The sequence below is a fragment of the Protomyctophum parallelum genome (assembly GCF_964188405.1).
Source record: "Protomyctophum parallelum genome assembly, chromosome: 13".
Classification (NCBI taxonomy): domain Eukaryota; kingdom Metazoa; phylum Chordata; class Actinopteri; order Myctophiformes; family Myctophidae; genus Protomyctophum; species Protomyctophum parallelum.
In genome coordinates, this window is record NC_139708.1 from 39,804,800 (window position 1) to 39,829,068 (window position 24,269).

Consider the following 24,269-nt stretch of genomic DNA (forward strand, 5'->3'; position numbering starts at 1 on the left):
GCGGTGAGTGATATCTATAACGAGCACTTCCAAACTGCAACACTTGGAAAAAGAATCACCTGTGCAAGGACAGAAAGTAACTCATGACATGTCTACAAGGTGGATTTTTATGAAACAAACACTTTGAGGATATAGAAAGAGAATAATTCAAGCTGTCCGTACAGCTGCAATGTTGGTGAGTTTGACGTTGTGTAATATAATCAGATTAGGACTTTTCTGTTTGGATGAATGGGCTGCCATTGGGAAGTTGCACCTTGTTAGCACCTTGACATTAACTTATATGGTAGAATGGTCTGCATAATATGGTCCATGAACAATCACAATCATGTTTTCCACCAAAATACCTCCATATCACGGGGCGGTAACATTGTATACGTTGTGACGATGATATACATTTTCTTTTTTACACTTTTCTCAAATGTTTTCCAAAAGAGCTATCATGCATCACGTCCATCACCACGTGTCGCAAGCTTGTGGATTGGTTATTTGTTGACAACTGTTGATAAACAAAAACCCAGACAAAGACAACACTTTTAAGATAATGTCCAAAAATCCCAGACGATATCTGTCTCATATCAATATGATATTGATCTATTGCCCAGCGGCCCTGGTCTCATATCCCCGAGGTGAGTGACACCCACAGTCACAACATCCGGAGGGAGTGCCTACACGATATGGTGGCCACCGAATTTAGCACAAACATGGAAACATATTCATTCTACTACTTACTCTGCCACCAGGAATATGTCCTGTCATCATCAAAGGATGTGAACAAACAGTGAACGACTGGCTTCTGTCAAAACTTGCCTTGAGAAAGAAGGCATCAGTGTTGTTTTCGTCGACTAAAACTAAGACGAGAAATGCTCGTCGACTACCTTTTTCCACTGACAAAAACGAATGGAAACTAAATGAAAACCAAGCTACGATGACTAAAACTAAGACTAAATATACTGACAATTTCGTCGACAAATAAAAACTAGACTAAAATGTTAGGAAGGGACTAGTGGACAAGAGATCCAGTATAAGTCATTTTACACTTGGTTGCATACTGAAAATAGCCGATCTACAAGCTTGTAGATTGTAGATTGGCTATTTTCAGCAAGTGTAAAAACACTCATTACGACAGCATCAAGGCCCGCCAAAACACATTTTAGTCGACTAAATCAACTGTAGATTTAGTCGACTAAAATCTTATGACATTTAGTCGACTAAAACTAGACTAACACTAAGCCATTCCAGGTGACTAAAATATGATAAAACTAGACTAACGCTAAGACATTCCAGGTGACTAAAATATGATAAAAACTAAATTAAGTTTCAGTCCAAAGACTAAATGACTATACTAAAATAGAAATTTGCTGCCAAAAACAACCCTGGAAGTGGAGTTGGATACTAAATCCAATTGAAATGAGAGATCATACACTGCCACCTTTTCCCGCTTTCCTCCTCTGTAAATATAGCTATTTTGTGTTTGTTGATGACCAGTGGTGGAAAAAGTACTCAATTGTTTTACTTAAGTAAAAGTACCAATACTGCAATTTATAAGTACTTGTCGTTACAAGTAAAAGTACGGAATTTAAAATGTACTTGAGTAAAAGTACAAAAGTATCGGCATCAGGATGTACTTAAAATACTAAAAGTAAAAGTACTCATGTTGCAGAAAGTCCCATTTCACAAGTTCAAAATGTGTACACAATCTATTGCAAAGAGCATTTACCCAGGGCTTTTGTGTTATCCTTTTAGCCTAAATGGTTCACATTTTTTGACTAAAACAAAATGAATAAACAAACATCTCATGGATGCACCTGGGACGTATCCTCAGTGATGTATCCTGAGGTCATCACCTGGGACGTATCCTCAGTGATGTATCCTGAGGTCATCACCTGGGACGTATCCTCAGTGATGTATCCTGAGGTCATCACCTGGGACGTTTCCTCAGTGATGTATCCTGAGGTCATCACCTGGGACGTATCCTCAGTGATGTATCCTGAGGTCATCACCTGGGACGTATCCTCAGTGATGTATCCTGAGGTCATCACCTGGGACGTTTCCTCAGTGATGTATCCTGAGGTCATCACCTGGGACGTATCCTCAGTGATGTATCCTGAGGTCATCACCTGGGACGTATCATCAGTGATGTATCCTGAGGTCATCACCTGGGACGTATCCTCAGTGATGTATCCTGAGGTCATCACCTGGGACGTATCCTCAGTGATGTATCCTGAGGTCATCACCTGGGACGTATCATCAGTGATGTATCCTGAGGTCATCACCTGGGACGTATGGTCAGTGATGTATCCTGAGGTCATCACCTGGGACGTATCCTCAGTGATGTATCCTGAGGTCATCACCTGGGACGTATCCTCAGTGATGTATCCTGAGGTCATCACCTGGGACGTATCCTCAGTGATGTATCCTGAGGTCATCACCTGGGACGTATCATCAGTGATGTATCCTGAGGTCATCACCTGGGACGTATCATCAGTGATGTATCCTGAGGTCATCACCTGGGACGTATGCTCAGTGATGTATCCCAAGGTCATCACCTGGGACGTATCCTCAGTGATGTATCCCAAGGTCATCACCTGGGACGTATCCTCAGTGATGTATCCCAAGGTCATCACCTGGGACGTATGCTCAGTGACGTATCCCAAGGTCATCGGGGGTTTCGGCTCTCGCAAACATCATACCCCTCACTCAGGGAATACCAAACGACTCGCCCCTTTACCAACTCGCCCCCGCGGAATGTTTTAATGTAGTTAACAGTTAATTTAGTATTTCCCTCCCTCTCTGAAATCTGAAATGATTTGATTGTATAGTAGTCGATCTCTATACTCTGTAAACTTAAGAAAGAATAACATGACACAGAGACGGTGACTGCTTAATTAAGTTAATTTTGGACCTCCTAGCAGTTAATTTCGTTTTATTAAACACATTCCATGTAGCCCATGTTTTGTAATGGCATCATCATGCTATTGTGCCTGTGGAGATACAGAGTGAACTGTCCCATTGCACCAGACACTTAATTCATTATTATTATACTAATAAAGTATTCGATGGATCGAATGTCTCTATGCTTTAGAGAATATAGATGTATCACCGGTTTCCTTCTCGTCTCTTTATTCCCAGATCCAGGAGGAGGAAGTGAAGAGGAACAGACTGCGGATCTCAGAGATCAACGGCTACGTTAAATATGTGAAGGATCAGCTCCACAGCGTGGCCAGGGACCGTCTGGAGGCCGAGTACCTTGGATATTAACCCATTCTGACCCGAGATCAGATTCTAACGCACAGAAGAATGGTGGTTCTTTAACGCATGTTGACCTGAGATCAGATTCTAAAAATGTCTTCTAAATCCTGACAGTTAAAAATAGCAGACCTACAAGCTCGTAGCGCGCCACTCGGTGGCGTGCTACGAGCTTGTAGATCTGCTATTTTTCAATAGCTAAAGCGTATCATAAAGTTAACACCAAAATGGGTTCCCGCCCAAAATCCCATCTGAGCCTCAGAATACCTTGGATCCCATGGAGGCCGATTCTATTAAAAGATGTCTTCTAAATCATGACAGTTTTCTGAAAAACCCCATGTTTCTATGTCAGTCACATTTTCATGTAATTTTGTCATTTTGATGAATTGAACATGGTGGACCCTCTTGTAAACAAGTGTAATGCTTAATTGGGTCGTCCACTCACAGTTAACAGTCTTTGTATTGAGTTTGTGCTTGAAATGTACTGTAATTCTGCAAACTGTTAATATTTCAATCAATCAATCAAAGGACTGCCAAGATTATATATGTATTTGGCCCATCTGAAAATGTTGTTCCAGGGAGGCACACCCCAGAAGTAAAGATTTGAGTTAAAAACGTTGGCTCTGAAAGAATATATATTCAAAGATTTGCACTACATTTTCACGATTTAAAAAAAATAGCAGACCTACAAGCTCGTAGCGCAGCACTCTGTGCTGCGCTCTGAGCTTGTAGTTCTGCTATTTTTCAATAGCTAAAGCATAACATAACGCACCCCCCCCCCCCCGGTGGTCACCAGACTATACCTGGTCACTATAAATAGAAAACTATAACTAAAATAAAACATTGCATGGATGCACCTGGAACGTATCCTCAGTGATGTATCCTGAGGTCATCACCTGGGACGTATCCTCAGTGATGTATCCTGAGGTCAACACAGGGTTTTCGGGTCTTCCAACACCATACCCCTCACTCATGGAATATGCGTATGAATATATATTCTATTCTGCTACCTTGAAGCAATGTTTGCTGCGCTACATGCTTCCATAGGAGACATGCTGCCGACATCTATGAAATGTTGGAATGCACACGACTCATGATTGACAGCTGTGGCAACTGAGAACATTAATCCATGCTATACTGTAACATATAACACACACATGGATCGCACGAGTCTTTCTTACTTATCTTAACTTGAATCTGTATTGGTATGAATTAAGGCATGGTTCTTTTTCTATAGTGAAATTTAGCAAAATGTTAAATGTATGAAAAATTTGGAATGTTATACTTGAGACCCATAAAAATGGGTTGGCTGCTATATGATCCCATCTAAGATAATGAGTACTGCCAGTGTCTACTACATCTTGTAAAAACAGTACCGTACATATGATTGTACTAGTAAGTTCCCCATGGCATAGAGCGTCGCAGTCGCGCCCCCAATCATGACGATGCCAGGCCCAGGAAATAATTCCCAAATGCATTTTTCCCCATAGACATTTCAAAAAGTATTTATTTAAACTAAGACATTTAAAGCGTCGTACAAAGCCAACTCGAGTCGTGACAAATCATGACAACAAACACAATATTTTGGGCCAAACAAATAATTACAAAGAAAGAAAAAAAAGTTGTAACGTGCCGTTTTATTCTTCTAATCGTTTGTTTGGCCTGACAAATTGTGTTTGTCATGATTTGTCACAACTCGAGTTGGCTTTGTATACGACGCTTAAAAAGGTCTTTAAATAAATACTTTTTGAAATGTCTATGAGGAAAACGAACGGGGAATCATTTCCTGGGCCCTGGTAGGGGGCGGGACTGCGACGCTCTATCTATACTAGGGATGGGCAACTTTGACGATGGAGAGGGCCACTATATTTCCACACTCACTTCCTATGGCCATATATTACTGTCGTCGGAAAAATAGCCAATCTACAAGCTCAAAACGCGTCACGCTGCGATGCATTTTGAGCTTGTGGATCGGCCATTTGCTACTTTTGAATTGGAATGCTGAAAATTAACATTTTTATGTAATTTCAAATGGCTTTAATTATACTTTATGAGCAACTAATTTAGACTGGAGTAATTAAAGCGGGTCATGTTTGAATGTTGTGAAACTAATACTATATCAGTATTCTGACATTAACCTGAGGGCCACATTAAGTTAAGGGCCACATTAAGCGGGCCGCCAGTTGCCCACACCTGCTCTATAGGGCCCATGTGGCAAAATATCGATCAAATAAAAGCATCCCTTCACAGCATGGACATCAACTCTGAAACAATCTTTAATCGTAACAATTGTGCATTTTTCCCACCTTTGCAGATTGTATCATACAGCATCTGTGTTAACTTGGACTGACATTTATAAAAAAAAGTTATATTCAATCGAGATCCATGTATTTATTACAATGCTTTCCTATAATCCACCCTTAGTTTTACCTCTTACATTGCACACTTTTTTTATACCCAGGTGTTTAGAAAAACCACAAAAACATCCATAGAACAATGGCATCATCATCCGTGCCTTTTGGAGGAGAAAGTCCAACAATGTCTTTCACATCCCGTCTAATTATCCCTTCACTAAATCTCACCCCAAAAAGCAATTGTCCAATCCAAATAGTTTAGCAACAGTTGCTATGCAGGTCAAGCTTTCGTCGCTGCCAACGTGCCTATTGGACAAGGAATCCAAGGATGGGTTGGGGAGGGACTTAGTGAAGGGATAACTCCGTCTTACGACATGCACCAGAAACTGATTTACAAGCTCATGAGTCTAGGGGGGGGGGGGGGGGGGGGGGGGGGGGTGTCACAATAATTACATAATCGTCTAAATCGCAAATTATCTGAGGTAATCGCAACTATGGTCATAATCATGTCAATGTTGAAACGTTTTCACACATAATAAAGAAGCAGAAACAACTCGCCTGCGTTGTAAGCTTGTAGATCAGCTATTACCGCTATTATTATTTGAAAGTATGACATTTATAATAAATGCCGGTAATTACTCTGTATATTTCGGTTATTTGTCATATCTGCCCTGTGCACTTTTATTTTATTACGAAGCCTAAAAAGGCAAAACAGATTATTGTAATTTCTATGCATAATGTTCCAATTTCCAAACAAAACACAATGACTGTTAATCTCAATAATTTGTGACAAATCGCCAACTTTTTCTTTTCCGGCACGCCGTCATTAGGACGAAGAAGTGTAAATCAGGCCAGGCACGCTTGACCACTGAGGTAGGCTGAACCACACGCACCGCACCCAATAGACCTCCAGGGGGTGCTGTTGCTGTGTTCAGTGTGTTGTCCCTCGTTCTTTGCACTATTCCCCTTTACAAGAATAATAATAAAAAACTAAAACGATACAAATAAAACATGCTTCCACACATTTACACAATCCTCAAGACCAAACAAACTCTTAACCAAAAACAAAAAAAATCTGTCACTCAGAAGAGATAAAAAGTGCTTTACAATATTTACATTTTTAAGGCAGCAGGTTTTTTCCATAAAGCGTCAAATGGTGGTTATTAATTTTTGGTGCGTTTTTTTTTTCTTTTTTTGTTTTCTCTCAGCGGGTGGGGCGGCGGAGGCATTAGGTAAAATGTTTGGTAAAACTCCAGTTGTGTGTCCATTTGGAGTTTGACTTTTGAACCTTCATCTGTGTCACATTCGACTATACAAAAACCAAGAAATATGAATGACATGTTCATTACAGTATCGTCACTGGAGACTGACTGTATGCAAACCTCACATCAAGATCAAACGCACAACAACAACAAAAAAAACATTTTGACCACTATACTATACGTGTGCATCATTGTCTTTTATAACATTCAATCCTTTTGTCCCTTTAGGTCTGTCGTGTTTGCGCTGCCATTTCTGTACCACATGTGCATCTGTTTTACTTTGTATAGGGTTGTTTTGGTATTCTGGGCCCCGTAGTTCAAACGTTTAATTCCCTATTATTATTATTATTATTCCCTGGGTCGGATTTTGATTTCGGGTAGTTCATTTTACTGTATTTTATTTTCTGATTTTTCCGATCGGTGATCATAGAATGATCTCAGGAAACGTTATGTCAATACGAAATTCAAGTGGAGATAAATATAAAACAAATGTATATTTTAAAACACCCACAATCCAAATCTGACAAAAGGTTTTGAACTCCGACAGAAGACACAAAAGACTGTCTTTAAAAAGGAAAAGTTTTAGAAACCAATCTTAAGAGCTTCAAATGCTGGTCAATAAACAACATGAAACTCTGTGTGTCCCCCCCCCCACATGCATTTCTTTTTAAAATAATAATCACATTTGAACTGGAGAAAACACTCGCTCTGAAAAGAATATATTCAAATATATTGCGGCACATTTTCACCATTTCTCAAATTGGCAGATCTACAAGCTCGTAGCGTGGCACCGAGTGTCGCGCTACGAGCTTGCAGATCTGCTATTTTTCAATAGCTAAAGCATAACATAATGCTTAGAACACCGCCCCAAAATGGGTTAAATAGCCAGGGGCTGATAGCATAATGGAGATCTTAAATCCGTATAGATTTAGAAATGTGCAGATACCCTGTAATGTCATACACTTATATACTGCATGTTGGTTTGTTTACGGCATTGTAAACCCATAGGCTACATAACTGTGGTTGTCAAACTTTTGGTCAAACTTTTGTCAATTTTTTTCTGTATTTTTACTGTATATTCGGCCACAGAACACCAAGCTGATTTTCTGTTCATATGTTTTGATACTACGGTATATTATTAACCCATTTTGACCTGGGAACGATTCTACAAAACGTATTCCAATTAATTCCTGACAGTTTTCTGAAAAACCCGTGTTTCTCTGTCAGTCGTTTTCACAGGGTTAAACCCTATGTTTCTATGTCAGTCGTTCTCATGTTTCTCTGTCAGTCGTTCTCAAACATTTTCATGTCAAGGACCTCCAAGATTATTATGTAATTGGCCGCCGAATATATTCAAAGATTTGCGCCACATTTTCACGATTTTTCAAAAATAGCAGACCTACAAGTTCGTAGCGCCGCGCTATGAGCTTGTAGATCTGCTATTTTTCAATGGCTAAAGTATAAACAATGCTTAAAAACACCAAAAGGGGTTCCCGATGGCATCAAGTTGTAACTCTTGCCACGTTCACCTCGCTGAACATTTTTCTTCAAACAACACGTCCCTGAAATCGGATCAATAGGTGATATCCTCCATAGACCTTGCATAAAAAAAACCCCACACATCTTGTGATCTAGGGCTGAGAGATATGGACAAAATCAAATATAACCAATATATATTTTAATGACTAAATACCTCAATATCGATATTGTGACAATATCCATTTACTTTTAATTTTTGTATATTTTTTGAAAGTATAAGACTTAAGTGATTAAAACCCAGGAAAAAAGACAAACACTTCGAAATCACGATAGATCTAGTATCCTTATCACGATATCGATATAATAGCCATATAGTGCCCCCCCCCCCAGCCCTAACGCAACCATTGCTTCTATTGAAATCTCTTGGCATGAACCCTCAATTAAGATAGTACACTAGATTTAAAAAAAAAGAAATTAAAAAATATAAATTAAACCTTAAAAATGTAACTTCACTGTACAGACAACTCGTATTGCCGCGCCTCCAAAACAACTCTGAACTGGAAACAAAAGGTATAAAGGTAAAAGGTGTGTCGTCTCCCGGGGGGGGGGGGGGGGGGGGATATTAAACATTTCGACGACGAGACGGAAAAGCCACGACAAGATAGAACGAGAAGATTGGGGGGGGGGGGGGGGGGGGGGGGGGGGAGAAATGTTTAAACCCCCCCCCCCCATCTTTCTTTCGGTCTTTCGTTTTCCGAGACATCTGGGAGAATGAGTGTTCAGCTTGAACCAATCGGATGCAAGAGGAAAAAGGCCCAGATTCATCCACCGCCTTGGTTTATCCAATCATCATCATCCAAGCCTTGGTTTATCCAATCATCATCGTCATCTCACTCATCTGTCCGTCTCGGGGGCAGAGTGCGCCCGTCTTTCGCGTGCTCGCCCCCCCCCCCCAGCGTTCTTCTCACCACCCTGCAGGGCAGGAGGGCATGTAAACTCTGGTCTTGGCACTATAAAAGGGGCAGGCCCCGATCCGTCTCTTCCAACCCAACGCCCAGTCCAGTCCAGTCCAGGACCCTCTCCTCTCTCTCTCTCTCCGTCTCTCTGCCAGCTGCGCCGGCGTGTTCGAGGTCACCGGAACTCGTAGATGGGCACGCTGCGTTCTCCAACGTGGTTGAGGTTTAGCGACTGGTACCTGCATTGGCGGCGAGGGGGGGGGGGGGGGGGGTCAGTGAAGTTCCCTTTTTCCGTGGACTGAAGCAAATTTAAATCTTGTGACAAAATTAAATTAACCCATTTTGGGGGCGGGAACCCCTTTTGGCGTTAGCATTATGTTACGCTTTAGCTATTGGAAAAAAAGCAGATCTACAAGCTCAGCTACGAGCTTGTAGGTCTGCTATTTTTTTATTTTTATCGAAAGAACGACTGACTGACATAGAAACATAACTTTTTCAGAAAAGTGTCCTGACGTTTTTAGAATCTGATCTCAGGTCAAAATGGGTTAAATGGGTATATGGGGCTGAATCCAATTATGTGATTTGTGAAGCAGTGTGAAAGGAGCCCCCTCCTGCCCCTCACACTAGCGACTGTTCGCTAAACAATTAAATCTATGTGCGAGGCCAAGCCAGGTATCATTTAATGAATCCGCCAGTGCTTACAGCATTTTTACCTTTTTTATTTTTAACCCATTTTAGACTGAGGCCGATTAAATAAAAAGGCTTCTAAATCTAAAACATTTTTCTGAAAAACCCATGTTTCTATGTCAGTGGTGCTCAACATTTTTCATGTCAAGGACCCCCAGAATTATCCATATTTGGCCACCAGACCCCCAACTGAAAATATGTAGTTCCAGGGACCCCCCCAGAAGCCAATATTTTAGTTTAAAATGTTCGCTCTGAAATATATATATATATATATATATATATATATATATATATATATATATATATATATATATTCAAATATTTGCGCCACATTTTCACGATAAAAAAAAAAATATAGCAGACCTACAAGATCGTAGCGCGGCACCGAGTGCCGCGCTACAAGCTTGTAGATCTGCCATTTTTCAATAGCTAAAGTACAACATGTTTAAAACACCAAAAGGGGTTCCCACCCGAAATGGGTTAAGAGCCAATGCAGGCGTGATGTGTCCAGGAGTGTGAGTCAGCCTCTTTTCACACAGAGAGAAATAAATAATAATTGATATTTGGAGGGCCGCTACCCCGTCCAATGATCTGGATTTTGAAATTACGGTATATATGCCAGCCAAGTCTATGGACTTTTTGTGTCCATGAGCAAGATGCTCTGAACCCCTAATTGCACCCCGGCCGATGTGCAGGTTGGTGCCTTTCCTTGCATGGTTTCCTCCGCCATTGGTGTTATGAACGCGTGAGCATGTCATGCACAATGTGTGTAAAGCGCTTTGGATGAAAGCCAGGGGGGCAGTCAGACAGATATTTAACCAGGGGGGCAGTCAGACAGATATTTAACCAGGGGGGCAGTCAGACAGATATTTAACCAGGGGGGCAGTCAGACAGATATTTAACCAGGGGGGCAGTCAGACAGATATTTAACCAGGGGGGCAGTCAGACAGATATTTTGTGAAGCCACTAAGGAAATCGGGACATCCTGAAAGTTCATATAATGGCCTGTTGTGGCGCTGTCATTGGGCCCAAAAAAACCCCATATCCCTATAGAGGTCCATGTATTTGGGCCCAACTTCACCTAGACTGTATTACCTTAATAAACATGGTCATGAATACTTTCTGCTTCCAGTCACTAGTTTAAAGTCTCATTTCTCATGTCATAATATTCTTTTTGGAAAATGATGGTCCCATTTATTTAAATAATGACCATAAAGTCGCGTATGTTCTGAGGGGCGTGGCTACCGTTACAGTCCATGATCGGGATCCCCCCCCCGCTCGAGTCAAAATAAAAACCAACTAAGAAGAAGGGGGGGGGGAAGTCCCGCCTCGTTGTCTGGGCCAGCCAATGGCCAGCTGGGCCCAAACGGATCTAGAAAGATGGCGATTTACAATACAAGGACTGACTGGCTTCATTTTACGTCCATATCAGACCCGGCGAACGCTTTGTCCATATTTTTTTACAGTCTATGATGAAAGCGCAATGTAAATGCATCATATGCTTGTAATGTTTGTTCAGAGCACATTTAACAGAGTGGCAGCCGAGACTAATGGACTTTTAATGTTTGTTTTTCAGAAGTTAAGACAAACGTCATGTGTGCCCCCTATTCCTTAGACTAATAGAGCGTCGCAGTCCCGCCCCCTTTCATGACGACGCCAGGCCCAGGAAATAATTCCCAATGCATTTTTCCCCATAGACATTTAAAAAAGTATTTATTACATAAGTACCTTATAAGCGGCGTGCAAAGCCAACTCGAGTCGTGACAATAAACACAATATTTTGGACCAAACAAATAATTACAAGAAAGAAAAAAAAAGTGTTGTAACCTGCCGTTTTCTTCTTCTTTCTAATTATTTGTTCGGCCCGAAACATTGCGTTTGTCGTCATGATTTCTCACAACTCCAGTTGGCTTTGTACGTGGCTCAAAAGGTCTTTAAATAAATACTTTTTGAAATGTCTATGAGGAAAATGAACAGGGAATCATTTACCGGGCCCTGGTAGGGGGGCGGGACTGCGACGCTCTGTTGTGAGGTCAGAGATGTACATGCAAACACCTCGAATCAATGTCAAATGGGACGGACGCCGAACCTACGCGTACTTAGTTTAGACAGTACTAGGTTTAGACTAGTCATAGAGCACCGAAGTCTGACGTCACTTTCAGTAGAGGGCGCCAGTACACAGGTTCATGTATTTTTTTAGTTGCATTGAAATCCCCATAGGGGTAGATCGCTTCATATAAGAACTGTGTTTGAAAAATAAACCGATCATCTCAGCCTGTCTGTCAGAGGGGTGGCTGTGTGTCGTTAATGATGTCCATTAATATTTGATACAGCCAGTTTCTGGAGAAAATGGAATTAATGTGGCCGCAAAAACCTTGAAACTACATATGAAGGCAATGTCGCTGCTAATATACGTCACGCCCAGCTGTCAACACATTGCGTTCCTGAGATTCCTCATTGACGTAAGCTCAGCTGGTGCTGACTCAACTCGTACTAACCACGAAACATTAAATATCAATAAATGTTTTTAAATAATAAACGTAATTAAGCCCAGGCGGTGGCGTAACCGTCTGGGCACCCGACTGGTAATCCAGTCGCAGTGTGCCGCGGGTTCGACTCCCGAGCCCGACACGGCCTTTACTGCATGTCTTCCCCCATCTCTCTCCCGTTTCCTGTCAGCCTACTGTCTGTCCCTTCAAAAACAAATAAAAGGCGTAAGCCGCAAAAAAAATATCTTTAAAAAAATAAAATAAACGTAATTAACATTCAGTTTAGGTTGTGCGACGGGCAGCCACCCGCCTACCCGGAAATGTAGTCTCTGGGTTGTTTGACTCATTTCTAACGCTTATTTTGTTACTCTTTGGGTATATTTGTACCACCTTCAGTCGATGCTTCATATCCATATGAGTGAAAAGGCCGGGATGATCGGTTTATTTTTCAAACACAGTTCTTATATGAAGAGATCAATGCAAATAAAGAAATGCATGAACCTGGGGACTGACGCCCTCTACCGACAGTGACGTCAGGACTTCGGTGCTCTATTGGTTAGACCAGTCATTAGTCCTACAACTCATCTCAAACCCTCACCCTAACCTCCCACGAGGCAGCACACCTAAACCTAACCTTAACCCATGTCTAACCAACGACTAGTCTAAACTAAGCATGCACCCCGACTTCCAACAGAGTCAAACTCTGCAGACGGACACCATTTGGAATTGTGTCACACTGGCTGTGAAAGCAAGCAGAGAGGCGCTCACTCACCACTCCGAGCTCCTGTGGTAGTAGTAGCCCTCGATGGTGGCCGTGGACTTCTGGAAGCAGATGTAATAGAAGCCCGCGAACGAGGCACCGCTGATGTCTTTGATGGTGTGGTCTGGCACCAGAAACTGCTCCTGGATGGATGGGGGGGCAGAGGTCAAGAGTTTTAAACCACATTTCGACCCGAGGACGATTCTACAAATGTCTTCTAAAATCCTTAACAGTTTTATGAAAAACCCTATGTTTCCATGTCGGTGGTTCTTAAACATATTCATGTCAAGGACCCCCCCCCAAAATATATTAGGTAATTGGCCGCCGACCCCCCCGTGTGAAAATATGTTGTTCCAGGGACCTCACCAGGAGCAAAGATTTGAGTTAACAACGTTCGCTCTGAAAGAACATTCAAAGATCTGTGCCACATTTTCACGATTTCTTTCTAAAATAGCAGACCTACAAGCTCATAGTGCGGCACTCGGTGCGATGATGAGCTTGTAGGTCTGCTAAAGCATAACATAATGCTTACAACACCAAAAAAGGGTTCCCGAGTGCCCTCAGGCTAGCCGTTAGCCCACGTTATAGCGCCTTCCCCGGACTGACCTTCCACCTCATGAAGACGAAGTCGCCGTTGTCCAGAGCCTCGTAGTCAAAGTCATCAGAGTTGAAGCTCTTGGTGTATTTGCAGAAAGGCTGAAACTTGCCCTGGAGACACGAGTCAAACAAGAGGAACCGGTAAGAGGACATTATTCCATTAAGCCATTTTAGACCTGGGACCGAGTCTAACGAATGTCTTCTAAATCCTGCCAGTTTTCTGAAAAAACCCACATGTTTCTATGTCAGTGGTTCTCAGACATTTTCATGTCAAGAAGAAGGACCCCAAAGGAACTGGTTGGAATAACGTGTTCCTTCCACACGCTACGTCCAACCAGGGAAACTCCCCCCCTGTCAGGTGGAAAGGAGCAACTTGGACACTCAGGCATGAAGGAAGCATGAGTTCAAGTCCGTTGCTCTCCCCATGTCCCCCATATATGGGGACTAGGTTGGTGGAGGGTGTGTAGAGCCCAGGATCACATTAGATAATTGACACAGGGGTGAAAAATGGGTTACAAAATTGTGGGATAAAAAAAAAAAAAAAAAAAAAGAAGAAGGACCCCCAAGATTATCTGTAATTTCCCGCCGACCCGACCCCGCATCTGAAAATATGTTGTTCCAGGGACACCCCAGAAGCAAAGATTTGAGTTAAAAATGTTGGCTCTGAAAGAATATATATATATATATATATATATTCAAAGATTTGCACTACATTTTCACGATTCTTCAAAAATAGCAGACCTACAAGCTCGTAGCACGGCACTCGGTGCCAAGCTATGAGCTTGTAGATCTGCTATTTTTCAATAGCTAAAGTATAACAGAATGATTCAAACGCCAAAAGGGCGTTCCCGCCCAGAATGGGGTTAGACAACAGGACTGTGACACAGGACTGACTAGTTTGAGTTGAGGCAGGGTGGTTAAAACTGCAGATGAAACAAACGGTACGAAATGGAAAAGCACAGACCGTGCCTCGAGGCTCAGAATTTGTATTATTCAATTTTTTTCTCCCACCCCACTGCGGCTGGCAGAGCCCAGAAATTGAGGACAAGGTCAACATTTAAATAAGCTGCTCAAAATGTTACGTGCACAATGTACAAAAAAAAAAAAGGGACAAGTGAAATTAAACACATTCTGCCTTGTTCACTGCACTTCCCCCCTCCCCCCCATCACTGCTAAAGATGTCTTAATGTTTATCATACCTGCCGTCCAACCTGTACTTTTATTCATCGATTTATTTTGTCCTGTTACTGTACATGCGGTATTAGTATAAATGTTAATATCTTGTTGTTTTGTTGAGTGTTTGCTGGGATTTCCCTGCTTGTACCTGAATGAGTATAAGTGACAAATAAAACCCCTCTGGATTCTCTTGATTCTTGGGCCAAAAGAGCGTCGCAGTCCCGCCCCCTTTCATGACGACGCCAGGCCCAGGAAATGAATCCCAATGCATTTTTCCCATAGACATTTCAAAACGTATATATTTAAAGACCTTTTAAGCGTCGTACGAAGCCAACTCTTGTCGTGACAAATCATGACAACACACACAATATTTTGGAGCAAACAAATAATTACAAAGAAGAAAAACAACAAAGAAATGTGTTGTAACCTGCCGTTTTTTTCTACTTTCTAATTCTTTGTTTAGCCCCGTTTGTTGTTATGATTTGTCACGACAAGAGTTGGCTTTGTCCGCGGCGTAAACGTCTTTAAATAAATATTTTCTGAAAAGTCTATGAGGAAAATGAACAGGGATTTATTTTCCGGGTCTCTCGAGGGGGCGGGACTGCGACGCTCTATAACAACCCAGTATTTTCAGAATTCCACTGAGGTGCCAGCAGAATAACCCACCAGCGATGAGATGTGTGTGAGCAAGTGGTGTGAGCCTTAAACTGTGACAGCAATGTTCCACAAACAATGTTTACGTTTGCTCAACAGCCATAAACACACGCACACAATCTGCAAAGCCACATTATGGCCCTCCCTCGTCCCATTTATTTGGACTTTGGGGCCATTTATTTGGGGCCATTTATTTGGGGCCATTTATTTGGAGACTCGTCTCATTTATTTGGAGCCAAGGACAGAGATCAACTATATTAACCCTTTCTGACCTGAGATCAGATTCATACGAGGTTTCCACTGGACACACACTGGTCTGATTAAACCCATTCTGACCTGAGATCAGATTAAAAAAATGTCAGTCGTTCTTCGATTTTTCAAAAATAGCAGACCTACAAGCTCGTATCGCGCCACTCGGTGATGAATATGAATGGGTGCCCGGTCAGAATGGGTTAACGGCATAAAAGCCAGCGTTCTTCTCAAGATAGTACGTCTCCTTTCAATTATGCCGACTGCCTAGTCCGTCGACAATGGCAGCTGTGACGATTACGCTGCTGTGTGACAAACTTAACCCATTTAGACCAGAGGACGATTCTTTAAAAATAATCGTCTTCTAAATCCTGACAGTTTTCTGAAAAACCTTGTGTTTCAGTGGTTCTCAAACTATTTAATGTCAAGAACCCCCAGAATTATCTGTGTTTGCCATGAATACTTTCTTCTTCCAGTCACTAGTTTAAAGTCTAATTTCTAATGTCATAATATTCTTTTTGGAAAATTATGGTCCCATTAATTAAAAAAATGACCATAAAGAAAAAAAAACATCGCGTATGTTCTGAGGGGCGTGGCTACCGTTACAGTCTATGATCGGGATTCCCCTCCCACTCGAGTCAAAATAAAAACCAACGGAGAAGAAGGGGGGAAGTCCCGCCTCGTTGTCTGGGCAGCCAATGGCCAGCTGGTCCAAAACGGAGCCAGCCAATGGCCAGCTGGTCCAAAACGGATCTAGAAAGATGGCGACTTACAGTGCAGGAATAACAGGCTTCATTTTACGTCCATGTTAGACCCGCGGAACGCTTTGTCCATATTTTTTACAGTCTATGGTTGGGAGGGATTATTTTTTATTTACAATGTGTTAATTTTTTTTTTAATCCAGTTTTATGTTGTATTTAAATGTTATTATCATTACTTATTATCATTACTATATTTTTATCTTTTTTTTGTCAACGGTGGTTGGTGCTGGGGTTTGGGGGTAGGATTTAAAAAAATGAGGCAAGGGACAAGCCACTGGTTGGCAAAGAATTTGAATTATTTTTTATGTGCATTTCTTTTGTATGCCTTTCATCAAAAATGCATTTAAAAAAATAAATGGTTCATGAAAAGCAGCCACGTACCCAATGCTTTCTGTCCACGTCCTCGTCTGCATCCCACTTCCTGGTTAGAAAAGGTCTCTTTTTACTGATTATTTCACCCGCAAAGAAGGTCGTGAGAGTGGGGAATTCCTGTGAACAGGAAAAAGAGTGGGAAAGAGAGAAATTAAGTGGAGGAGGACACTAAGATCTGGTCATCCCAGCTTAGTAAAAATATTTAGGACGACCGTTGAGCCGATTCTACTCTATGGCTCCGAGACATGGACACTTTCAAAGAAACCAGAGAAACGGTTGAATGGCACTTGCACCCGCCTCCTAATGAGAGCGCAAAATCTGTCTTGGAAGAGCCACCCATCGACTAATCTAATATACGGCAACCTTCCCCGTGTTTCTTCACTAGTCCAATCCAGAAGAACACAGTTTGCTGGCCACTGCTACAGAGCTGACAATGAGGTTATATCTTCCCTTCTTCTCTGGAGTCCTGCCTCAGGGCGGACCAGAGGTAGAAAGCTGTCGTTCCCCTGATGTCATCGCTAGGGACACAGGCATCAGTAAGCAGGAACTGGGGATGGCAATGAAGGACCGGGAAGTCTGGCATAGCATTGTGGAAACAGTTTTGGGACATATGGCGGTTTCCACCCGGAAAACCAGAGGCCGTTTATTTACATAAAGCAAATTAAACAATTGGTTCACCCATGAGAAGGAGGAATAACACCACTTGAGCCCTGTATGTATGCAAGTAGCTATGGCCGTTTATTTTTGCAAAACGAATGCTTGGAATGGATTCAGCCTCATGAAAACCCCTAGTTTGACATGTCACATGCTACATAAAGCATGATGAAATTTGGATCATTATTTTTCTTGCCTTCTATTAGGTTGTTAATGGTATGGTCACATAGTATGGCAATTATGTGAAAACTGCTCAACATAATGCAAGTTAGCATCTGGCAGTTTCTACATGCTGGGGACCCATACTAAACATTTCTAACATCAGTTTCTACATGCTGGGGACCCATACTAAACATTTCTAACATCAGTTTCTACATGCTGGGGGACCCATACTAAACATTTATAACATCAGTTTCTACATGCTGCAGGGACCCATACTCAACATTTATAACATCAGTTTCTACATGCTGGGGACCCATACTAAACATTTATAACATCAGTTTCTACATGCTGGGGACCCATACTAAACATTTATAACATCAGTTTCTACATGCTGGGGACCCATACTAAACATTTATAACATCAGTTTCTACATGCTGGGGACCCATACTCAACATTTATAACATCAGTTTCTACATGCTGGGGACCCATACTAAACATTTATAACATCAGTTTCTACATGCTGGGGACCCATACTAAACATTTATAACATCAGTTTCTACATGCTGGGGACCCATACTAAACATTTATAACATCAGTTTCTACATGCTGGGGACCCATACTAAACATTTATAACATCAGTTTCTACATGCTGGGGACCCATACTCAACATTTATAACATCAGTTTCTACATGCTGGGGACCCATACTAAACATAAAACGTTGGTGTACTCAACATGTCCGGGTTCACAATGGGGCTCTATGGGCTGGCTACTAGACTATGTTGGCATGTTGCAATAGTAACACTGTCAGTGATCAGTTATGCTTATGTAATGAATTGCATTTTTATAGCGTGTTGACAAAATCTGTTCACAGACTGTCTGAGACATAAACACAAACACACACGGTCAAAACAACTGTGTGTGAGCCATGCCGACATGGCTTTAATGGCTGGTAAGAAATAAAGAAAGAAGGCTGTGTGGCACATTTGGTCAAAATCCCACTGTGTGCAACACTAATAATGGCCAAGCGGGAAGCACACACACACACACACACACACACACACATCTCAAAAGACATTCTACAGGTAAGTAGCCTTGCCGAGCCATGAGGCCCATAGGCCAGGAGCCTATCTCCTGTTTCTTTAGCGTGAGGCAGCTTGATGTACAAGTACACCCCCTGGACATGACGCTAGTATGTCGCAGGGACTTACCCCCAATCCAACTGAGTGATGCCGAGTGTCAAGCAGGGAGGCACTGGGTCCCATTTTTAGAGTCTTTGGTATGACCCGGCCCGGGGATTGAACCCCGACCTCCCAGTCACAGGGCGGACACTCTAACCACAAGGCCACTGAGCTGGTTCTACAGGTGCTGAACAAAAATATGTGCACTGTTGAGAGAAGGTAGTTCACACACTACTAACCAACTGGTCTGTTGCTCCCAGAAGCAACTTAAGTAGAGGTACTTTTTGACCCGTGTGGATCTTTGTCAGGAATTAATCAACACTAATAATGCCATGAGGCCCATCTATAAATTATGCAACATTGCAAGAGATTACAGTACAATGATACATAATATTAGCAGCTCCTTCCCAATGTCTTGAATGCATAAACAGGCCTCTTTGTCTTTCTCGCCCTCTCTCTGGCAATACAAACAGGGGACATGTTGCCCTCTCTCTGGCAATACAAACAGGGGACATGTTGCCCTCTCTCTGGCAATACAAACAGAGGACATGTTGCTCCAATACGTTACAAGTAAAGTGAGCTTATGTCAGTGGTATGAAGCAGAATAGAAATAAAACTTTTAACTAACAGTTAGCACAATATGTAGATTTGATAGTTTGTTAATTTTCTTCATTCCAGCTGAAGAAATCACAGATTGAGGCCTTTGCTTTAATGAAATATCCGAGACCATTTTAGATTTTTGTTTTAAGGTGCATTCTATTCTATAGCTATGTTCGGCCAATTCAAACACCCTTTAATAATCTAATCTATTGCTAGTTTGAACACTTTACTCACTATTTTTTATCTTAAAACAACTAATAACCATCTACAAGCTCACAGCACGTCAGAGGCACGTTGTGAGCTCGCTGATGGGCTGTTCTCGTGCGCGACAGCCAGGAACTCCTTGGAAGACTTCTGTGGAATCCGAACGACTTGAAATCACTTCGCGGCGACTGAGAACTTGAATCCAGGAGACTGAAGTACAATCATGTTCTGCTGTGTACAACACCGCCCTCTGGCATTTAAGGAAATGCACACGTTTTGGCATCGAAGATCAATCAATGTTATGACCCCATCTAGGGTGTATAAAAAAAAAGCCTGTGTATAAAACCGGTTTCTTCTGGGCTGCCTGACGCCGGTTGGGGTTGCAACAACGCATTTAAGGCTCGTCTTGGACGTCGTGACAGACTCAGGTCCGTCAGTCACAGCTGATATTTCACGGGACATAACATTTGGAACCCCAACGACTGTTGCCCTTTCAACCGTGTTACATAAACATGGTGGCAACGCCGGTTGACACACATATGCTCGGAGTCTCTTTTAGTGGCCTCACGAAAAATGTTTGTCGACTACCTTTTTCCACTGACGAACATTTTATTGAAATTAAATAAAAACTGAGCTACGATGACCAAAACTATGACTAAATATACTGACAATTTTGTCAATAAAAACTGTTAGGAAGGGACTAGTGGACAAGAGATCCAGTATCAGTCATTTTACACTTGGTTGCATGCTGAAGATAGCAGTTCTACAAGCTCACAAACGCGTCACAGCGCCACGCGTTGTGAGCTTGTAGATCGGCTATTTTCAGCAAATGTAAAAACAGTCATTATGAAAAAAACTGGACTAGTGGGCAAGGAAAACCCGGTTTTGACCAGTTTATGTCTGTGGTTAGGAGTACAGAGCGACCGTCCGTCTGACCCTGTTTGACTTTGAGGACGGTCCTTACCTCAGTCAGACCTTTGATCTTCAGGTATCCACACAAATAGGAGTCCTCCGCGGTCACATGCTGCCAAATACAAACACATCCAGAGATTAAAATATGGTGCATTTTCCATCGCAAAACAGTTTATAGTTAAGGGACGCAATAAAACAACGACCTCTGCATCGACGGGATGCACTACTGTGCCGTTTTTTATTTCTAGTTTATTTTGCTAGCTTTAGTTATAATAATCATTTCTCCTTCCGTTTTCTACATGAATATAACCACATTATATCCATATAAAAATGAAATGGGAGGTAAATGCTGCAATTTGTAAAAATGGCAAAATATGACTCCTAACGTCGTTGAAGTGGGACTCATAAAATGTCCCTGGGACTCATCTAAAAGGGCCATCCCTGCATCCTGTGACTCATTACATTGAAAACCTATTTACATCACTGACTCCATCACGTAAACACTCAGTCAGTCAGTTATCCCGTGGTTGTTGTCAGAAGACACGCGCGTTGTAAACAGGCTCACCTACTTCTCTCCGTACAAGGCAGGTCAGAACACGCATAAGGACAAGAGGTGGGGTGAGAGCAATCGTGTATAGAGTTAATAATTTTAAAAGTTCAGTCAAGGGCACAGCTTTGAGAGGGCAGGTTTCGGCTGCTGTGCAGTCACGTCACGTTCAGGTGTTGGTGGTGGGAGGTGGAAAATATTCTAAGAGAACAGAGTCACCGATTTGAGAGAAGGCAAAAGCCCTTCAACGCAAGGCTCACTCTAGCCCCTTTCGGGACCCTACATAAAGCTTTTCTGAAATTTTGATGAGTTTTATGTTGGGTCCCTGGTCCCATGACTATATTTTCGTATGGGAATTCCGGAACGCGGAAGTAAACATGCTCTCTAAGATCCTATCTGCGGCGTGTGACGGCCTTTTTTTGCTTGAGTTATTCTGAATTCGGGAACTTTAAGTACCTATACATCCCGCTGCGAATATCTCCTGTGGCGCGGAAGCCGTTAAGTATTTTTAATTTGTTTGACCGATTTGGTCGCTTTATTTCTTCTTGTTTACCGTTTATTGTACCGCCTCCCGGTGTGCGGTTGGCTTGTGCGGCTACGTCCCTGCCTCTGATCTGCTCTGTCATAGCTATAGCGCCACTAGCTAGCCAGATAGGCGGTACAATGAGGTGTCAATAAACAAGGAAGGAAGAGAAGAATCAAAGCGACCAAATCGGTCAAACAAAGATTAAAAATACTTAACGGCTTCCGCGCCACAGGAGATATTCGCAGCGGCATGTATGGGTACTTATACTTCACATATTTAGAAACGCTCACACGAAAAAATGTCGTCAAAGAGCGCAGACAGGCGCTAAACATGTTGTTTATGTTTTATGAATGGCCGCGTACCAGGTGGCATGGTAGTGATGCAACAGGACCCAATGCACTGGGTCGAACAAATGTCAGAAACTTCAGTAGCATTGGGTTCTGCTTGGAGGGCTAGGCTCACTCCAATGTTTTTCAGACCAAGGACCTCTTAGCCAAGAGACAGAGAGAGATGACACTATTATTGTATAAAATGCCGGTGTTGCGGATAAAAACCTCCTCATAGATTTAATACATACATAGATTTGTTGGACAACAGTCAGTGTTGGATTCGTGTTCATGCTCTTTTTTCCCCCTTCTACACCAAACCACCTCGTCGAAAATAGCAGATCCACAAGCTCACGTCACGACACATGCCGGGTTGTTGTGAGCTTGTAAATCTGCTATTTTCTGTGAATGTTGGGAAAGATTTTATATACATTTGTTACACTAATCACTTGAACCCCTATCCCGGCATCCCCATCACACAAACATTTGGCAGCCTCCCTGTAGTAATTGTGAGGACCCCCTCCCCTCCCCCCCCCCCCAGGGGTCCCGGACCACCCCGGTGCTTTACAGTACAACTGCTTCAGTTTGTCACATCATACACCAGGTGCAGAGGAGTGGGAGACCATTTTGTGAAAGATTCCCATGAATACTTACTGGACTGGTATAATATGCGTTGTACGTCAAACAAGGACAACTGCAGACCTATTGGCAATCTATGTGAGCATGTAAATTTGCTATTTGTAGAAGAATATTCTATTGTAGAATTTTCACTTATGACACACTAGGCAGGTGTTGCGTGGTAATAAAATAAAGTAAAATAATAAGAATTAGATTGAAAGTTGAGAGTAAAAATATATCAAAAAAATACAGTAGTGACAGAGTTCCTCTTTGTGCAAATAAAGGACATCATCAAACAGCAGCAGATATCACACAATAATATGCAGCAAATTAAGCAGCAATATTTGCATCATATGTAAATGGATGAAATGGTTCTGCAGCTATAATAATGCTGTTAATGGTTGCTTTAAAATGGCATCTATCTATCTAGATATCTATCTGGTCATTCTGCAAGAATGAGTTTATTCGAATCGAAATAAAATCCACTAGTATGATGACGCCAGATCAATCAGCTGGCTCAGGGGCTTCAGAAATTAGGTCAGGGTGTCAGCCTTGTAATGTATCACAGACACAAATGGCAACACACACTGGGGGCTACAACTACTACTATACTGTATCTGCTTAGCTTTGAGCTTTAGCTAGGTTTCTACAACGTCTCACGGTATTAAAACTAATCAACAAAACGCATTAAAAGGCAAGCACATGTCAATGTCTAATTCTCGTATAGTTTGCATACCTGTAAAACCACCTCCACGTCGTACGAGTTGCCTTTGCTCTTCTGGTGGCCGCGGAACTGCGAGCCGCTGTAGAGCAGCGACGTGGCGACCCCCGGCTGCCGCGTGTTGATCGGGGCAGGAGGGCTAAGCGAGGCCGGGGATGAGGAGGAGGCCGCGGCGGGGGTCCTGCTGCTGCTGCCCACCACCACCACGGCTCGGACGGGCATTCTGACCGCTACTGGGGGCTGGTGGTGGGGAGGAGGGACGCCGTGTCGTGTGTTGTTGTTGTTGTTGTTGTTGTCACCGACCACCACCACCACCACGGTCATCAAGCCAGCTCCTCTCCGGGAGGAGACTAGCGACATGCAGGGTGCTGCTGGAGGGGGACACACTGCCAGGGGACTGTGGCTCCGTACCTACTACCGCGGCGATGCGCTTCTTCTGGAGGGGGACACACTGCCAGGGGACAGCGCCGTACCTACTACCGCGGCGATGCGCTTCTTCTCCGGCCGTGTGAAAGTGTTCAGCGGCTCCTCACAGCTGTGCTGCTGGACTCCGAAATAACTCAATCTCTCTCTAGTGGAGGGTTCGGCACTTCGGCTGCAAGTCAGAACGTGCGCGAGATTTGAGAGCGAGAGCAGCTTGGCTGCGTTTTGATTGGCTAGACACGAGCTCGTGCTGGAGTCTGATTTGGGGCGCGTTCGGAAATAGCGCACTGAGCCCACTGTGCAATGCAAACTAATAGGCGAGTGTGCTCCGGTGTGGTATTTCCGAACGCGCCCT

General features: G+C 42.7%; 2 protein-coding genes across 4 annotated transcripts in view; one reads left to right on the forward strand and one right to left on the reverse strand.

The window, feature by feature from the left end:
• drc3 (dynein regulatory complex subunit 3) overlaps positions 1 to 3,258 on the forward strand; it is a gene marked incomplete at both ends in the record, with an annotated part of 21,253 nt that extends 17,995 nt beyond the window's left edge. Inside the window, one exon of the mRNA XM_083779108.1 lies at positions 3,130 to 3,258. Within this exon, the coding sequence (XP_083635234.1) occupies positions 3,130 to 3,258 (129 nt within the window). The remainder of the gene's footprint in view (positions 1 to 3,129) is intronic.
• Positions 3,259 to 9,092: 5,834 nt separating this feature from the next.
• On the reverse strand, positions 9,093 to 24,040 carry gid4 (GID complex subunit 4 homolog). 3 transcript variants are annotated; one of them, XM_083780947.1, is made up of 7 exons: positions 23,942 to 24,015; positions 23,507 to 23,894; positions 20,806 to 20,865; positions 17,052 to 17,159; positions 13,840 to 13,941; positions 13,246 to 13,376; positions 9,093 to 9,536 (listed from the first exon to the last, which is right to left on the reverse strand). In XM_083780947.1, the coding sequence occupies exons 2-7, from the start codon at positions 23,849 to 23,851 to the stop codon at positions 9,473 to 9,475; spliced, it is 810 nt and encodes a 269-aa protein (XP_083637073.1). In that variant the 5' UTR covers positions 23,852 to 23,894; positions 23,942 to 24,015; the 3' UTR covers positions 9,093 to 9,472. The 3 variants fall into 3 exon arrangements, with proteins under 3 accessions (XP_083637073.1, XP_083637072.1, XP_083637074.1); XM_083780946.1 differs by having other exon boundaries at positions 23,507 to 24,040; XM_083780948.1 differs by lacking the exon at positions 9,093 to 9,536 and adding an exon at positions 10,490 to 10,511 and having other exon boundaries at positions 23,507 to 24,040.
• Between the last annotated feature and the right edge of the window lie 229 nt (positions 24,041 to 24,269).